This window comes from Echinops telfairi, unplaced genomic scaffold (genome assembly GCF_000313985.2).
Source record: "Echinops telfairi isolate 266 unplaced genomic scaffold, ASM31398v2 ScPeMD7_7475;HRSCAF=8513, whole genome shotgun sequence".
Classification (NCBI taxonomy): domain Eukaryota; kingdom Metazoa; phylum Chordata; class Mammalia; order Afrosoricida; family Tenrecidae; genus Echinops; species Echinops telfairi.
The window spans coordinates 29,472,944-29,490,818 of NW_022111379.1; the positions used below are offsets into that span (position 1 = coordinate 29,472,944).

Below are 17,875 nucleotides of genomic sequence, written 5' to 3' on the forward strand. Positions count from 1 at the left end.
AAGGGCACAGAACTGGTGGATGTTGGACTGTGGTTCGAATCTTTTGCCTTTAGGTTGCCCAATGAGTGGTGGTCTAGAACTGCCATACACTATTTTAATGTCTTCCTTGCTTCATTGTGACATGTTAATCTTGTAGGCATGGCTCTGCTTTTGTGAATGAATATTGGAAGATATGCCCTATCACCAACCTCCATTGTTTGTTTAATTAGTGACCAGTTACTTAAGAGTTGAATCAGTACAAGTCAACAATTCATGTATTATAGTTCATAGCTGGCCTATACTTGGTAGGATTTCCTTTTCTCAACAGTTTTAAATTCTACACCATTGGCTAAACTAAATGACACTATCCTGTAATGGTTATATATTGGGCTGCTAACTGCAAGGTCAGCAGTTTGAAACCACCAGCAAGTTCTGCAGGGTAAAGAGGCTTTCTACTCCTGTGAAGATTTGCAGGCTCATAGACTCACAGGGGCAGCCCTACCATGCCCTATGAGGCCTCTATAAGTCAACATTGACTTGATGGCCATGGCAGTGATGCCCCAGGGGGAAGACTGACAATGTTCTCTAACATAAAATGATAATGATCTCTAAAGTGAGCCTGAGACGCATGAATGGATTTTGGGTTTGCACTTAATTCTAGCCCTTAGTTCTAATGACACGGCCCTGCATGATCCTTGACCTCATGAAGAAATCACTGAAGATATGGATGCTATAGTAAAGTGTGGTGAAGAAACTGGATGGTACTTGGCTATCAGAATAGTGTCTGAGGTCTTAAAGGCTTCTTTTCTTTTTTAAAGCCTTCTTTTCAAACAAGCAGCTAAGTGAGATGTCCACTAAGTCCACATGGAAAAAGCACTTCAGCTTGTGTGATCCTAGGATTGTAAATAATATCATCCAAATCTAAAGGAGGGAGGGAATGGCATTAGAGCTTAAATTGTAAATACCTACTTTGCAGAAGGTTGTGGATGACAGTGGAAACCCAAAATCCATTTGTAGGACCCACACATGGATTTAGCCTCCAGTGAATCCTGTACAATCATAGTTGAGCATGTAAAGTCAGTTATGGCAGATGTAGTTAGGTCAAAATGGAATGTCATTTGATCTCCTCTTAGACCCATTTTAAAGCTGTTTGAATTGAAAAAAAAACACACCTGGATTAAGCCCCTGGCGAACCTGCTCTGGCCATGAAGCAGTGGTGTGCACAGCCGTGCTGATATGTAGAGTGCCCTGAAAAGTGGATGGCTGCAATGAAGTTACGTTCAAATTTAGCATCTGATCATTTGATCTAATTTGTGATCCATGTAAATTTGTTCCAGTTTTTAGTATGTTCTGCTTTCTTTTCCAGTGAGGTTTTTATCTTTTAACTTGTTATTCTTGTTAGTTTTTGTTGTTGTTTTAATATTTTCCTGTATATGAAATCCAGGACAGGTAAATAAACAGTTACAGTTTATAGAAACAGTAACTGGATTACTGCTCCCTTGGGGAAATAGCATGGGAGGTTATGGGTGGGATGCTAGCAGAATCGGGAGCTAATAATAATGAGTACAAGATTGAAGAAAATGGTTTAAAACTGATGGTGGTGATGATTGTACAACTTTTCTTGATGTGATTTAACTATTGAATTGTATAATATGTGAATTATATGTCAATAAAACTATTTGGAAAAAAAATTAGGACAGATTGAAAGGGAGATCTGCTGATAAGTTGTTACATTCCAGTCTAAGTCCAACTTCCAAGAACCACTTTACAAAAAGCTCTTTTTCTGATAGTAGGGCTGCTCAGATTCTATGGACAGTGGGGATTCACTGAGGACTCAATCAACATAGGGACCCTGAAAATGGATCTTGGGCTTCCACTATCATCCATAGCAGTCCATAAACTGGGTGTTTAGAATCAAGGAACTGGTACCCTTCCCTCCTCTGAGTTTGGATCTTACTGTTTACAGTCCTCGGATCGTACAAGCTGGTGTGCTTCTGGGTGGACTTAGGTGACTCCTCAACTTAGAAGTTCTACACATGCATAAAATCCTTTGCACAATAGTGTTTTACCATTTAGTATGATTATGTTGCTGACAATAGAATTACATCAAGTCCCTTGCGGGATGGATGATCTGTTGTATGCTACAGTAAAATGATAACCGTGTCTCCAAACATGAACTGGGACATAGAGAAACCGTAGTTAAATGAATGGATTGAACTCTCATTTGATTATAGCCCTAATATTAGAACATTAGATCTTGTGACATGAGTATGCCCACTACTCGTCCTTATGAGGCTGTTGCTGAAGATTTGAATACCATCAGCAAAGTATGGTGAAGAAAAGAACATTCTAGATCAACGGTAAAAGTATAGGCCACGAGATGAGACCCTGCCTAACCTGGAGTAAGGAGGTAGCCTCCAAGATGGCTTCAGTAATTATTGACTTCTGATGGTCAACCTTTGTGTCATTCTCTTTCATGCTGGATTATTGTTGATGTGTTGTGACAGTTGTTGTCAAACCCAATCAGACTCATGTCAACTTCATGTGTGTCAGAGTAGATCTGTGCTACATAGGTTTTTTAAAAAAAATTTTTTTATAACTTTGGTGAAAGGTAGCAAATTGGTTTTCCATTCAGCATTTTATACACATGGTTTTTTAGATATTGGTTACAATCTCAATATAACATTACTCTTCTCACTTCCTCCCTGTGGTTACTATTTTTCTTTACCTTCTTTAGTATGCCTGCCCCTGGGGCTTTAGCCCTTGGCAAAAATCGTATATGGTTGATTGTTGTGATGAGTATTTATCTTCCTTATGTTACTGTTCACCTTGTAAACCTGTGTCTATTTTGACTGAAAGTTGAGCTTGAGTTCTTGCTGGATAGGTACATAAGGCCTACTCAGGCCATATTCTTAGGGGTTCTGCAAGTGTCAGATCAGTAAGCCTAGTCTTTCTTAGGATTTTGAATTTGTTACACATTTTGTCCCGCCCTTTCAGAGTGGTCAGCATGGTAGTTTGATATCATCTATCTAGTTTTTCTGCTCTTAGGACCATGAGGCTGGTGTTCAAGTGCTCCACGAGTCTTTTGGACTAATTGTTTCCTTTTGTCTTTGATTTCACTTGTTCTGACTCCCTAAGAGAGACCAGCACTTACCCCTTGTATAGTCACTCCTAAGCTTCTAAGACCCCTGTTGCTGCTCACCAAAGTAGGATGTAAAACATTGTCTTTGTTAACTGTTAGGCCATTTGGCCTTAGTGTTCCTGAGTCTTAACCTGAACTCCCAGGACCAGTGATTCATGCCTTGATCTGTAAGCCTGATGTGCTTTATCATTTTGAGTTTTGTTCTACATTTTTCTCTAATTCTACCCAGGTTCCTCTAGTGTGATCCCTTGCAGAATAAGGCATTCCTTCAAGGTGTGCCCCTGTGACTACGAAGTTTATATAACTTTGCAGCACATATAAATACTTTTGTAGATATATCATCTGTCACATTTATACATTGAAGTAGAGTACCATTTGATCCATAAGTGTGTATATATGTATCTACTCATAGATTATTGTTGTTATTTCATAATAATATATGTAACAGTTTTTACATTTGTTGCCATTAATGCTTATGGAGGTGTTAAAGTTTTATATAAACTTTTGAGATTATTCAGCCAAATATATCATTATCAAAAGGTTTTCCCACTCTGTGGCTTCTCTTTAAACTGTTATGGTGAACTCTTTAGCTGTATATTTGTCCACTTTTTAGGAGGTCCTAATCTAGTTTAAGATAAACTAGATTAGATAAACTAATCTAGTTTATTTTCTGCCGCTTAAGTGTTTTTAGTTATGTTTGATAGTATACTTGTGCCATGTATTAGGACCCCTAAGTCTGTCCTTAATGTTTTCATTGATGATCCTTATAACTCTGGATTTTACGGGTAGATCTTTAATCCATCTTGAGCTAATTTTGGTATATAGTGGAAGGTATGGATTCTATTCCATTTTACTGCAAGTGGAAATTCACTTTTTCAAAGATCAGTTATCCATAAATAAATAAATTTACTTCTGAATTCTTAGTTCTCTTCCATTGGTCTGTACCAGGCTATTTTGACTACCGTGGTTGTCTCATAGTTGAGTGTGAGACCTACCAATTTATTCTTCTTCAGCATTGCTTTGCAAACCCACCAGCTGCTCCATGGGAGGAAGATGAGCATATCTGTTTCCATAAAGATGTACAGCTTTGCAAACCAAATATAGGGTCCTGTGCGTTGGTACTGACCTGATGGCAGTAGGGTGAGTTTACTTATCCAGGGTTTGTTTCCTGCGTGGGTGAAGAAGTGGAGTAGAAGCCACATCTGACCTCCAGCTCCAACTCCATAACTGCCTAAGGGTAATTTCCTTGAAATAGGTGAGACATGCTTCTACCTTATAGCCTTCGTTAGCCATCTTCTGACACTGTTTCTCCCATGGTACTGTACTTCTCTGCTGGGTTTGATAATTCATTGCAGTAGCCACACTGAGCTCAAAGACAGTACTCATATTTATTGGGCTTATTAGGTGAGCTGCCAGGTTATAAAATGTAAGGATGCAGATTTTTAATCTTCAGCACCTCTTACTAGCTATGCTGTCAGACGCTTCACTCTGGTACTAGGCCCCTCAGCCATGCAGTAGTCCCTTAGCTTCTGCTCTGCTCAGGCAAGTGTTAGAAAGCTTCTTTAGCACTAATTAATGTCCAAAAGACACCCCACTCTGTAAGTCAGCTTCCTGCCCAAAGGCGCTCCACTTCTGCTGCACTCATTCCATGAGTCAGCCAGTTTGCCGCGGCCTCACAGGCTAAGTGCTGCTCCTCGTCGCCTCTCCACGCAAGGGTCTCGTGTGCCCTGCTTTCTTGTCGGCCCTACGTGTTCTGCTTTTGTTTCTGGAATGATTCATTTTATATCCAGTGAAATGGAAAAACTGGCTGTTCTCATTTTTCAGTCTCGCCCAACCATATGGCAAGACTTTAAAGGGCGATGGAAAGAAGATGCATACCAAATAATTTCACTTTGTCACAGCATGTAAAGTCGGTGATTAGCTTTTCCATCTCTTTAAAAAAATATGATGGAATCTGGATTGGAATTAAATTATATTTGTAGATTGTTTGGGGTAGTATTGGCATTTTCACAATAGTAAAGTCTTTCTATCCATATCTATAGTATATTCTTCCATTCACATAGGTCTCTTTTGGTTGCTTATAGTATTGTTGTCCTGGAATAGGTCTTTTGTTTTCTGAATAGGTTTATTCTTAAGTACTTCATATTTTGTGTAGTTATTTTAAATGTTTTTTTCCTGATTTCCCTTTTAGAGTTCTTAATGTTAGTGTAGAAGAATATGACTGGTTTTTATGTGTTTATTTGCACCTCAAAACTGTTGAATATTTATGATAGTTTTAGTAGTTTTTGTGCTGTCTTTAGGATTTTCTCTATATTTATAAAGAGCATATCATTTGCAGATGGAATTTTACTTCTCTGTCAATTTGGATGCCTTTTATTTCCCTTTAATGCTCTGGCTAAGGCTTCCAATAAATATTGAATACTAGTGCTTGATCAAAGGACATTTTAAAAAAATCATTTTATTGGGGGTTCGTACATCTCTTATCACAATCCATCCATCCATTCATTGTGTCAAACACCTTTGTACATATGTTGCCATCATCATTCTCAAAGCATTACTTTCTGCTTGAGTCCTTGGTATCAGCTCCTGATTTTCCCCCCTCCCTCCCCGCTCCCCCCTCCCTCATGAACCTTTGATAATTTATAAATTATTATTATTTTGTCATATCTTACACTGCCCTTCGTCTCCCTTCACCCACTTTTCTGTTGTCTATCCCCCAGGTTATATGTAGATCCTTGTAATCATTTCCCCCTTTCCATCCCAACTTCCATCCACTGTCTCAGCACTGGTCCTGAAGGGATCATCTGTCCTGGATTCCCTGTGTTTCCACTTCCTATCTGAACCATTGTACATCTTCTGGTCCAGCCAGATTTGTAAGGTAGAACTGGGATCATGATAGTCGGGGGTGGGGGTGGGGGCAAGGGGCGGAGGAAGCATTTAGGAACTAGAGGAAAGTTGTATGTTTCATCGTTGCTACACTGCACCATGACAGGCTCTTCTCCCCACGACCCTTCCATAAGGGGATGTCCATTTGCCTACAGTCTTGAGTTCCCAATCTGCACTCCCCCTCATTCACAATGATTTGATTTTTTTGTTCTTTGATACCTGATCCCTGATCCCTTTGACACCTTGTGATTGCACAGGCTGGTGTGCTGCTTCCGTGTGGGCTTTGTTGCTTGTGAGCTAGATGGCCGCTTGTTTATCTTCAAGCCTTTAAGAACCGAGACGCTGTATCTTTTGATAGCCGGGCACCATCAGCTTTCTTCACCACATTTGCTTATGCACCCATTTGTCATCAGTGATCGTATTGGGAAGGTGAGCACACAGTGATATGATTTTTTTTGTTCTTCGATGCCTGGTAATTGATCCCTTCGGCACCTCATGATCACACAGGCTGGTGTGCTGCTTCCATGTGGGCTTTGTTGTTTCTGAGCTAGATGACTGCTTGTTTACCTTCAAGTCTTTAAGAACCCAGGCGTTCATCTTTTGATAGCTGGGCTCCATCAGCTTTCTTCACAACATTTGCTTATGCACCCGCCAAAGGATACTTTTTTGGTTCCCATTTATAAAGAGAATATTTTCATTCTCTCAATTGAGAGTAATTTTGGCAGTTGTTTTGTATATGTGCTCTTAATTATCTTGAGGAATTGCTCTTACATTTATATTAAGAATGGGTGTGAACTATGTTTTCCACACTGATTTGATGATGTGCTTTCCCTTTTATTTATGTGATAGATTTTATTGATTATTTTTCTTATTTTAACTATTCTTGCTTACTTGGGGTGAATGCTCCTTGGTTGTGATATATTATTGTTTGGATATATTGTTAGATTTTATTGATTCAGATTTTGTTAACAATTTTTGCATCAATGTTCTATTCATAGGTACCTTTGACTAAAATTTTTCTTTTTGATTACGTCTTTGCTTGTTTTTGATACCAAGGTTATGTTCACATGATAAAACTGAATTGGGAGTAATCTTCCATTTTCTAAATTCAGGAATAATTTGAGTAGCATTGGTGGTAGTGGTGGAACTTGCCTGTGAAGCTAAGTCAGAACCTTTTTAGATTGGAGTTTTTTATGGCTTGCCAATTTCTTCTTTTGTGATGTGTTGCCATTTTCTACCTGAGATTTTGCCAGTTTGAAGAGGTAGTGTGTTTCTAGAAGTTTCACATTCCCCTTGGTTTTCAATTTTGTTGAGGTATAGTTCTTTATGGTATTACTTTAGCTGTCCTTTTGATTTCAGTAGGTTCTTTTGGGATATCACTTCCTTTATTTCATACTAGTAATTGCATCCTCTTGTTAAATTTGCCAGTGGTTCATCAGTTTTATTAATCTTTCAAGGAACCAGCTGTTAGTTTTGATTCTTTTTATTTTTGGTTGTTTCTTTTTTTTAATTTATGCTTGATTCTTCGTTATTTCCTTTCTTCTGATAACTAGGGTTGTTTTTGTTTTTTAATGGTTGGAGATGTTGGTTGGATTAAGGTGTTGATTTTAGTTCTTTTTTAATGTGTGCATTTATTGATATAAATTGTCAAATGAGTTTTGAAATTTTTCAAAACAGAAAAAATGTTATTAAACCACAGACTAAATAAGCCCAGCAAGAGGTAAGCATCATCTTGAAAATAAAATTTGGACTTAGATATATCATAATAAAACTGCTGAGAACCAAACATACTGTCTTAAGAGCAATCATAGAAAAAAATGTCAGAGTACCTGTAAAAGAAGGACAAGGTAATTTTAGTATTATTTAATGCTAGAAAACAGAGAAGCCTATTTCTAAATTGCTAAAAAATAAAACTGGCAGAGAAATAATTCTGTACACATTGAAAATGTCCTTCAAGAATAAAAACTAAATGACAATAGTTTAGACCAATGGTTCTAAACTGTGGGTGGTGACCCCTTTTGGGGTCTAGTGACCCTTTCAAAGGGGTTACCCTATTCATAACAGTAGCAAAATTACAGTTATGAAGCAGCAACAAAAGTAATATGGTTGGGGGTCACCACAACATGAGGAAATGTGTTAAAGGGTCGCGACATTAGGAAAGTTGGGAACCACTGATTTAGATGAACCTAGCTATGTTAAAACAGATTGAAGGGTATTCTGTAAGTGGAAAGAAATTCACCTCATATACTCATGTACAAGCTGAGTTTTCCAGCACATTTTTCATCCGGTTTTTTTATAAAATTAGGTGCCTCGGCTGATAAGTGGGTCGGCTTTTACTCCAGTATATATGGTATTCAGAAAGAAGGTTCGGAGATGGAGGATGGGAAGAAGCCAAGAAAATGGCATATATATAAGGGAATTACAGATCAACATTAACATTACATATGACAGATTAAGTGTACGTGGTATACATTGGGTATAAAAGAGTAATGTCCTAGTTAGTGGAAGAAATGAATGAAAAAGAAACTTAAGCAAGAAAGAATTTTATAGAACAAGTGGGACAGATAACACATAAGAAAGTAGAATTAATTAAAACCCAGAAAATAAGAGTTTCTCCAAGGCTTTTTGGTTTGTTTTTTAAGTCAGTACCTTTGACAACAAGGGATGAGGGGGCTATCCTAGATGACAAGGCTGAAACATTGCAACTAAACTCCTTGAAATATAATGGCCAATATGTGGAAACACCCAATATATAGTAAATCTAATGTTCAGTAACATTTATCTGTTATGCTCAATTTACTATTTAAATTTTCTATATCCTTAGCATTTATTTTATGCTTATCTAATTTTATTGTGTTAACTTAGGATTTTTACATTCTAAGGTCATATTACTAAGTAAAGTTATAGCTTTATTTATAGTTGTTGCTTACAGATAAATTGAGCCTTTATGTTTATGAACTAATCTTTATTGATTTTTGGCTTTGAAGTAAAGTTTACATAATAATAATAGCAGTGGTGATATTTTGTTTTTATGATAATAGTACTTCCATACTTTTATTTCAAATGCCTTATATTTTTATATTTTATATGTATTACATATAAAAAGGCTGGTACAGATGTAAATATATTAACATATAATGATAGGGATATAGGTCTATGTACATATATTTATAGGTTAAGTATTAAGGTAGCAGACCAACATCCGGTCTCTACTCAAGTCCTCCCTCAACACAGGAACACTTGGTTCTAATAACCTGGTATTCTCTGATGCTCTCCTTTCCTACACGATCCTGAAGACAAATGGGTGCATAAGCTAATGTGAAGAAAACTGTTGGTCCCTGGCTTTTACAAGATATATTGTCTGGGGTCTTAAAGGCTTGAAGTTAAACAAGTGACCATCTAGCAGGGAAGCAACAATTGTGAGGATGGCGTAGGACCTGGCAGTGTTTCATTCTGTTGTGCACAGGGTCGCTATGGATTGGAGCCGACTCGATGGCACCTCACAACAGCAGTGGGGCAGTGGTTACGTGTTCAGACCCGTCTGTGGAAGAAAGATCTGGCAGTTGGCCTCAAGTGTTCTGAGAGCTGTTTTGCTCCTGCCTTTTTTCCTGGTCCTAGAACAGGACATGATACATAGATGCATTTTGAACATTAAAGTGGGTCTTTTTTTTTTTTTTTTCACACCTAAATTGGGTCTTAAGAAAGACACAGTGAAAAAGACATGTCTCAGCTTTGTCTTATTTTCATTGATTAGGGTTTATTGACAAAGCATAGAAGTATAAAGTAATATTTAAAAACCTAAACATAAGCATAAATTGGATTACTTCAGTTAAAATTATGCATTTGTTCTAATTGGTTTTAATGCTTTCTAATAATTTATAGGTCAGCCTTTTAAATATGTGGGTGAAATAAATGACTAGTTACTCTTGAAGTAATATATAAAATTACATAAAAACACAGACATTTGCGATCGAGAGTTTATATTCCTATTTGAAAATTTTTTTTGTTGTTGCCCATCTCCTAGTGGGAGCTGGTGAGGTGGCCAACTTCGCTGCATATGCGTTTGCACCAGCCACATTAGTGACTCCTTTAGGGGCTCTCAGCGTCCTTGTAAGGTAAGGACACTATGCGTCATATGTCAAAATGGTGGATAGTATTTTAACCTATAAAATTTATAGTACTGTCTATCACATTTTTAACATGATTTGCACTTAAACACCGTTGAGTTTATGTGTAAAAGCACTGTAGGTTTTTAAAACAATAACCTTTGTGCATACTGAAGCCTGCCGATGTGGAAGAAAATGCTTCTGTGCTTTTCCTTGCTTATGCTTGGTTCTAGTTTAAGTTTTTTAAGTGCTGAGTTGTACTTGTCACAACATGTACTGCTTGACAGGTCAGGTGGTAATTGGTGAAGAATAGCCTGGGAGTCATGTTGTGTGCTTCTGAAGGTCTGGCCTTATGTATTTGTTTGGATAAGATATATCTTATTTTTGTTAATGATTGACCCCAACATCTAAATACAAATTGAAGTCTGTTTAGTTTCTTCATCTAAAATTGATGGGTATTTTTAATCTTTTTGGAAAGGGTATTATATGTAATTATGGCGCATACCTTTGTTCTGTATTTTGTATCATTGTGTTTATAGACTCATACTGTATTTTCCTCCTATATCACCCCCCTCTATATTCCCATTTAGTATGGCATTTTTATTTTATATACATTAATCAAAATTTGAAACAACCAAAAAGAACTCTAACCAAACTTCTCTTCCTCCTCCAGCTTAATTGGATAATATAAAAGTACATTTCTATTTTCTAGGATTTCAGTTGCTTTTTCTATTTGACTTTTAAATAAAAATTACAGTAAATGAAACACTTGTCTAAGTGATATTGTATACAAAAATAACATCTGTATTTTCTTTTTAGATGTAGGAAAAACTCACCATAAAGTACTATGATTTGATGACTAGTAGGCAAACTGTGTAGGATTAAAGGAACAAATACGAAGGCTGCATCTATCAGTGACAATGTTGACCTTACTATTAAGCCTTGGTTTAAATACAAGTTCCTAATAAAAGTCTGTTTGTATAAAGTATGGATCCTTTTATTTTATATAGACTTTTTATAAAAAGTAATAGATTTTGTGTATGATGAAGCAGGTGATTTCTTAGAAACATTCACAATTGCATGTGTATTTTCTTTACTATAGCTGAAAACCAGAATCTTGTACTGTCAATATTTTAAATTACAAGTTATGTTAATATTTTAAAATGGTAAAATTAGTTGATTATGTGTTGATACCGCTTCACTTTTTTTTAAAATCATTTTAGTGCTATTCTTTCATCATATTTTCTGAATGAAAGACTTAATCTTCATGGGAAAATTGGGTGTCTGCTAAGTATTTTAGGATCTACAGTTATGGTCATTCATGCTCCAAAAGAAGAAGAGATAGAGACCCTAAATGAAATGTCTCACAAGCTAGGGGACCCAGGTAAGAAAAATTAAAGCTTCCTATTACATGGATCCTTTTTGTCTGCATGTGAAAATCTACTTTTCTAGCACCATTTCTTCGAGAGACTCTTCTTTCCCCATTGGATGGATTCATGTCACAATTCAGTTAAGCATTGATGTGTGGGTTGGGTTTTGAACTCAATTTTATTCAGTTGGTCTGTGCCTGTTACACCAGTAGTACCAGGATGATTTGATATTTGTACCTTCATAGGTTGCTATGAATCACCCATTTCAATGGCACTGAGTTGTTGTTTTGTTTTTTTTTTAGATAGGATAATTTAAAACAAAGAAGCATGAACCATACTTAGTTATTCTGCCATCATTGCTTTAGCTATTTGGGGCCTCTTACCTTTCCGTATAAACTTTTCACATTGATCTCTCTGTTTCTGCTAAGATTGTTAGAATTTTGATTGAGATTTCATTTAATCTGTAGATTGCTTTGGGTAATATTGACATCTTTTTAATATTGTCTTCCAGTCCATAAATAGGGACCATTTATCTATTTAAATCTCTCTAACTTCTTTCATGGGGCCCCATTGGGCTGAGAACCATAAGGTCATTTGAAGCTACCAGCCACTCCAAGGATGAGGCGTTCTGCTCCTATAACGCGTGGAAACCCTATGTAGGGTTGCTCTGAGTTGGAATCTACTTAATCGCAGTGGATTTGGTATTTTTTGACAATGTCTTTCAGAGGAGTCTTAGTGGATCTGTGGAGTAAAACATTGGACTGCTAACGACACGGTTGATGGTTCAAAGCCACTAGTTGCTCCAGAGAGATAGGCTGTCTGCTCCTGTGAAGATTTACAGCCATAGAAGTCCTCTATCAGGATGCTGTCAGAATCACCTTTATTTTAAAAAAATAATGCTCATTGTATAAATCCTTCATGTCCCTAGTTTGATTTATTCTTAGATATTTTATTCTCTTATGTACTATTGTAAATGTTGTCCCAACTTTCCTCTCAGGTTTCTCATTGTTTTTGTTGACCTTATACCCTGCACCTCTTGTATATTCATCTGTTAGCTTTAGAAAAATACTTTAGTGGACTCACTGGGATTTTTTTATATGTAACATTATATCATCTGCAAACTAAGACGATTTTACTTCTTTTGTTCCAGACTGGATACCTTTTACTTCTTTTAGTTGTCTTTTTGCCCTGTTAGGACTTCCAATACAATATTAAATACAAATGGCGAGAACAGGCACACTTGTCTTCTCAGAAAGCTCTCAGTCTTTCTCCATTGTTGTATAATGTTGGCTGTTGGCTTTTATAAATCTTGAGTCTAGGACAAGTAATCTCTATGCAGTTTTCTTCAATGAAAAGGTGTTGGGTTTTATTAGTCATACACCATTACCAGGTGGGTTTAGTCCAGTAGTGCAGAGATGGGTGCACATGAGCATCAGTGTGATACACCACATCAGTAGACCAACGGAAAATAACCACATGGTCATTCATCTCTGTAGAAAAGGGATCTGATTAAATCAAACACCCTTTCTTAAATGGTTTTATGTTAACCACAATGCAAAGTTGGAATCAAGTTGATTCTAACTCATAGGATTTCTGAGGTGGCACAGCGAACATCATTATCCTATAGAGCAGCTAGCTGCTGAGTTTGAACCACTTACCTTGCAATTAGCAGTCCAATTCTCACTCTCCAGTGCCCCCCAGAGCTTCTTTTTTTGTTAAGTACCTATAAATTCATGAGCAGTTCTCCTCATTAGGACAAGTTAGCCCCGGCCAAGCTTGATTGCACATGTCCCATTGCCATAGGAGTTGGGCATTCAAGTGAGCGAGAGGTGGTGAGCTCCCAAATACCCCCCAACAAAAATCAGCACAAATCAGTGTTATCCTGTATAGGCATGACACGTAAGGGTCCCGCTGAAATATTGGTGGTCACACAATTTGTGAACATGAAAGCATCTTTTAATCTTCTAGGACATGGGTGTGCTTCTTTCCAGGGTAAATAAATAGAAGGAAAGCTGGTTTTTTTATTGTCAACACTTTTTCTTCAGAACTTAAAACTTTTGACTGAAATAACTTTTCTTTGTTTCCTCTAGGTTTTGTGGTCTTTGCCACACTTATAGTCATTGTGTCCTTGATATTAATCTTTGTGGTGGGACCTCGCCATGGACAGACAAACATCCTTGTGTATATAGCAATCTGTTCTGTGATTGGAGCATTTTCCGTCTCCTGTGTGAAAGGCTTGGGCATCGCCATCAAAGAACTGTTTGTGGGAAAGCCTGTGCTGCAGCATCCTCTCACCTGGATTCTGCTGCTGAGTCTGATAGTCTGTGTGAGCACACAGATCAATTATTTAAATAGGGCCCTGGATATATTCAACACTTCAATCGTGACACCAATATATTATGTATTCTTTACAACATCAGTTTTAATGTGCTCAGCTATCCTCTTCAAGGAGTGGGAAGATATGCCTGTAGATGATGTCATTGGTACGCTGAGTGGCTTCTTTACAATCATTGTGGGAATATTCTTGTTGCATGCCTTTAAAGATGTCAGTTTTAGTCTGGCAAGCTTGCCTGTGTCTTTTCGGAAAGATGAAAAAGCAATGAATGGCAGTCTCTCTAATATGTATGAAATTCTTAATAATAGTGAAGAAACCTTGTCCTGTGTAATTGAACAACACACTGGTGAAAATATTTCCCGAAGAAATGGGAGCCTGTCAGCATTTTAGGAAATAAATAATTTTAAAAAATTATAATTCTGTTATAAAACGAATTTGAATATCAGAATTTGTCTGAAAAAGTACTGTCCTCAAATAATGTTCTCTAAAGACAATCTTTTTTAAGATTTCACTGATTTGGAAATTACTTAGCTAAGTAATATTGGTAGCTCACTATAATGACCTCATTACATAACCAATTTCTATTTCTATTAACATTGTATTATTGTAGAGACATTTTAAACTTTGATTCCTTTACCAAAAATCGAATGCACTAATGACAATTTCAAGAGTATAAAAATGCTTTATTTTTTCATTGGTGATAACAGCCTGAATTGTACATCTGTCAAACCCATCCTTCAAGTCCTGATCATTTTAGACTTTATGATTTATAAAATAAGTTATTCCAATGCATTGCCCTCTGGTTTACCTTACTTATAAAAGCTACTCCTGCTGGATGAACTCTTTGATGTTGAACTGGTAGTATAAGGGAACCCTATGACTAACAGAACACTCTAGACCACAGAAACGTAGGAAATCACCTCAAACAGGAAACAACCTCACGTTGTTGTATGGGATTTCCCATGTACATTTGGTTACATCAGCTGTGTCTTCTATCGGTTGGAGCTGGATTGTGTTGCCTGAAAATTTGTTTTACATTCTTTTCTGTGTATTTTCATAATGAGTTTTATGTCATTTATGCCTTTTAACAACTCTGGGAAATGAAGTCAGAAGACTAAAACTACATATTTCTTAAATTTAGTTTATAATAAAAAGAAATTGAAACAAAGTTCTTTTCTACGTCTAAATGCTGAGAACACACAGTATGTTTTTTTAAAAAAAACATGGTTTCTTTGTACCAAAATTTCACCTTCATTTTATGGTGGTTTCTTTGTAACCACTATATATTTTAGTCTTTCAAAGTGTATATGGAAAATGTCAAGCATATTAGGGAGGTACTCCCCAAAAAACTGATAAAAGCTTAGCTGTGCAGAGCTTTCTTAGTGCACAGGCAATTCACTCTGAGTTAGTGCACTCAGTGGTGTTGCCTGAGAAGGTTCTCTCTGGTCAGTGAATTTTTTCGTAAAAGCAGTTTTGCTCGAATCTTATTTTTCGTGATGACTGATTTAGGAGTACAGGGTTCAACTGTGAAATTTTGTTTCCTGCTTGGGAAAAATGCCGCAGAAACTGCTGTGATGTCGAACACAGCTTGCAAGGACAGTGCTATGGGAAAAACTCAAGTGCACGAGTGATTTTCTCATTTCAAAAAAGGTGAAATGTCGATTGATGACAAACTTCGTTCTGTATGTTCGTCAACTTCCTCAATGGACAAAAATGTCAAAACAGGCAAAATCCATGCTCTGTGCTCAAAGACCGGTGACAGACCATTGAAGAGATGGGGAAGTTGGACTATCTTGGAGCTCGGATAAGCAAATTTTAATGGAAGATTTGGGAATGAGAAGGGTTGCTGCAAAATTTGTACCTTGGGTTCTGACTGACCAGGAAAAAAAGCGTAGAGTGGTAATATGCCGTGCTTTGAAAGAATAGCTCTGATGTGACCCATACTTTTCCCCAAGGTCATTACTGGTTAGGAGACATGGTGCTATTCTTATGTCCCCCAAAGCAGACATCAATCAGGCTAGTGGAACCTCCACCAGCATCTCACCCATCAAGTGAAATCAATTATCAAGGCAATGCTCGTTTGTTTTTTGATGTGAGAGGGATAGTGCATTTGGAGTTCGTTCCACCAGGTCAGACTGCTAATCAAGATTTCAACTTAAAGGTTCTGCAGAGATCCAGTGTGCAACAAAAAAGGCCTTATTTGTTAGATGGGGGACTGTTTTGCCACCACAAGAATGCACCGCTCACGCAGTCATCTCAGTGTGCCAGTTTTGGCAAAAATCAGAATGCCTCTTTTGCCCCCACACCTTACTCCACTCTGTGTGACTACTTTTAGTTTCCTTGAATGAAGAGGGATATCAAAGAACAGCAATCTTTGGGGGGTGACAGTGAAGGGTTAAAAAAAACAGCAATTTGATGACGTAGAATAGGTGAAGAAAAGAAACAGAAGTTCTGTCATTTGAAAATGTTTCCAAGAATGGAATAGATTTGACAAATGCATTGCGTGTAATTTAGAGTACTTTGAAGGTGATAAGGTTGTTTTGTAAGAATATTTAAATATCTTTGAAAAAAATTCCATTTTTTGGGGGGGAGGTACTCCCTTGTATGTGTGTGCACACACACGGAATAATTAATCCTTAAACCTTTCAACTCTTGGCCATTAATCAGCCAAAAGAAAACAAATGGTTTGGGGGACCAAATGTTCTCCTGAGTACTAGGCAAAAACACGGGCTTGAACCTGGAATCTGCCTAAGACTCCGATTCACCGAGCAGAGGTGGTCGCGGCAGACACAGGCAGGCAGCCTCAGGTGTGTGCCTTTTCGTCTCCTGGTTGTATCAAGGGCAGTGTTCACTTGGGTCTCCCCAGTTCATGACATACTTTTCCCCATAATTTGTTTATTATGGTTGCCCTGTAAACATCATTTGGGGATCCCCTCAACTGACTCACAGTAGCACTGGAGAGACTGTCTCTCTCTCTCTCTCACACACACACACACACACACCCATGAAGGGAGTGCACTGGAGAGACTGTCACACACACACACACACACACACGAAGGGAGTGCAACAGAGCAGCAGAGGGAGCAAAGCAATTAATCCTCGAGGAATCCTGAAAATAGACTTCAGACTTGGAGGCCAGGGCGTGGCACCTCATCAGACTCGATTGGAAAACATACATAAGGGTCACTAGACAGACTTGGAACTATTTATAGGCCCCTCTTTTTTTTCCATGTCTATATACGATAAGCAAGATAAACAACCCTGAGGACAAGTAACAGACCAATGAACAGTTCCTGGGAACCGGGGAGATGGGGGCAAGAGAGGGGAGAGCCAACCAACCCAGTACCAGGGAACAAGAGACGGAAAATCGATGGTGAGGAGGGTGTAGAACACTTGGGGTTCGATCAAGTGCAATGTAGCCGAGAGGAATTACTGAGAGCCGAATGAAGGTCAAACATGATAGTGGGAGAGAAGGAAAGTAAAAGGAAATAGAGGAAGGAACTAAGAGGCAAATGACAGAGGTATAGATACAGGCACATATATATGTAAATATATTAATATATAATGATAGGGATATAGGCCTATGTACATATATTTATAGGTTAAGTATTAAGGTAGCAGACAGACAATGGGCCGCTACTCAAGTCCTGCCTTAAGCAGAATACTTTGTTCTAATAACCTGGCATTCTGCGTTGCTCTCCTCTCCCACAAGATCCTGAAGACAAATGGGTGCATAAGCTAATGTGAAGAAAGCTGATGATGCCTATTACAAGATACATTATCTGGAGTCTTAAAACAACATCTAGCCAGAAAGCAACAAACCCCATATGGAAGCAGCACACCAGGCTGTGATCATGAGGTGTCGAGGGTATAAGGTATCGGGCATCAAAAGACTCCAACCAATCATACTGATATGAATGAGGGACTTGGAGTGGAGACAAAGCCCATCTGCAGACACTTGCCATCTCCTCACAGAATGGTTACAAGGAAGGGACTAGCCAGCCAGGGTGCAGTATAAACAACATTCCTGTAATTCTTTAATGCTTGCCTGCGCCCC

General features: G+C 37.8%; 1 protein-coding gene across 2 annotated transcripts in view; it reads left to right on the forward strand.

Annotated features, from left to right (window-relative positions):
• NIPA2 (NIPA magnesium transporter 2) overlaps positions 1-14,986 on the forward strand; it is a 33,829-nt gene extending 18,843 nt beyond the window's left edge. For both annotated transcript variants that reach the window (XM_045285817.1, XM_004699731.2), the window contains exons 4-6: positions 10,032-10,122; positions 11,337-11,497; positions 13,574-14,986. In XM_045285817.1, the coding sequence (XP_045141752.1) occupies positions 10,032-10,122; positions 11,337-11,497; positions 13,574-14,208 (887 nt within the window). In that variant the 3' untranslated portion in view covers positions 14,209-14,986. The remainder of the gene's footprint in view (positions 1-10,031; positions 10,123-11,336; positions 11,498-13,573) is intronic.
• The last annotated feature ends 2,889 nt before the right edge of the window (positions 14,987-17,875 follow it).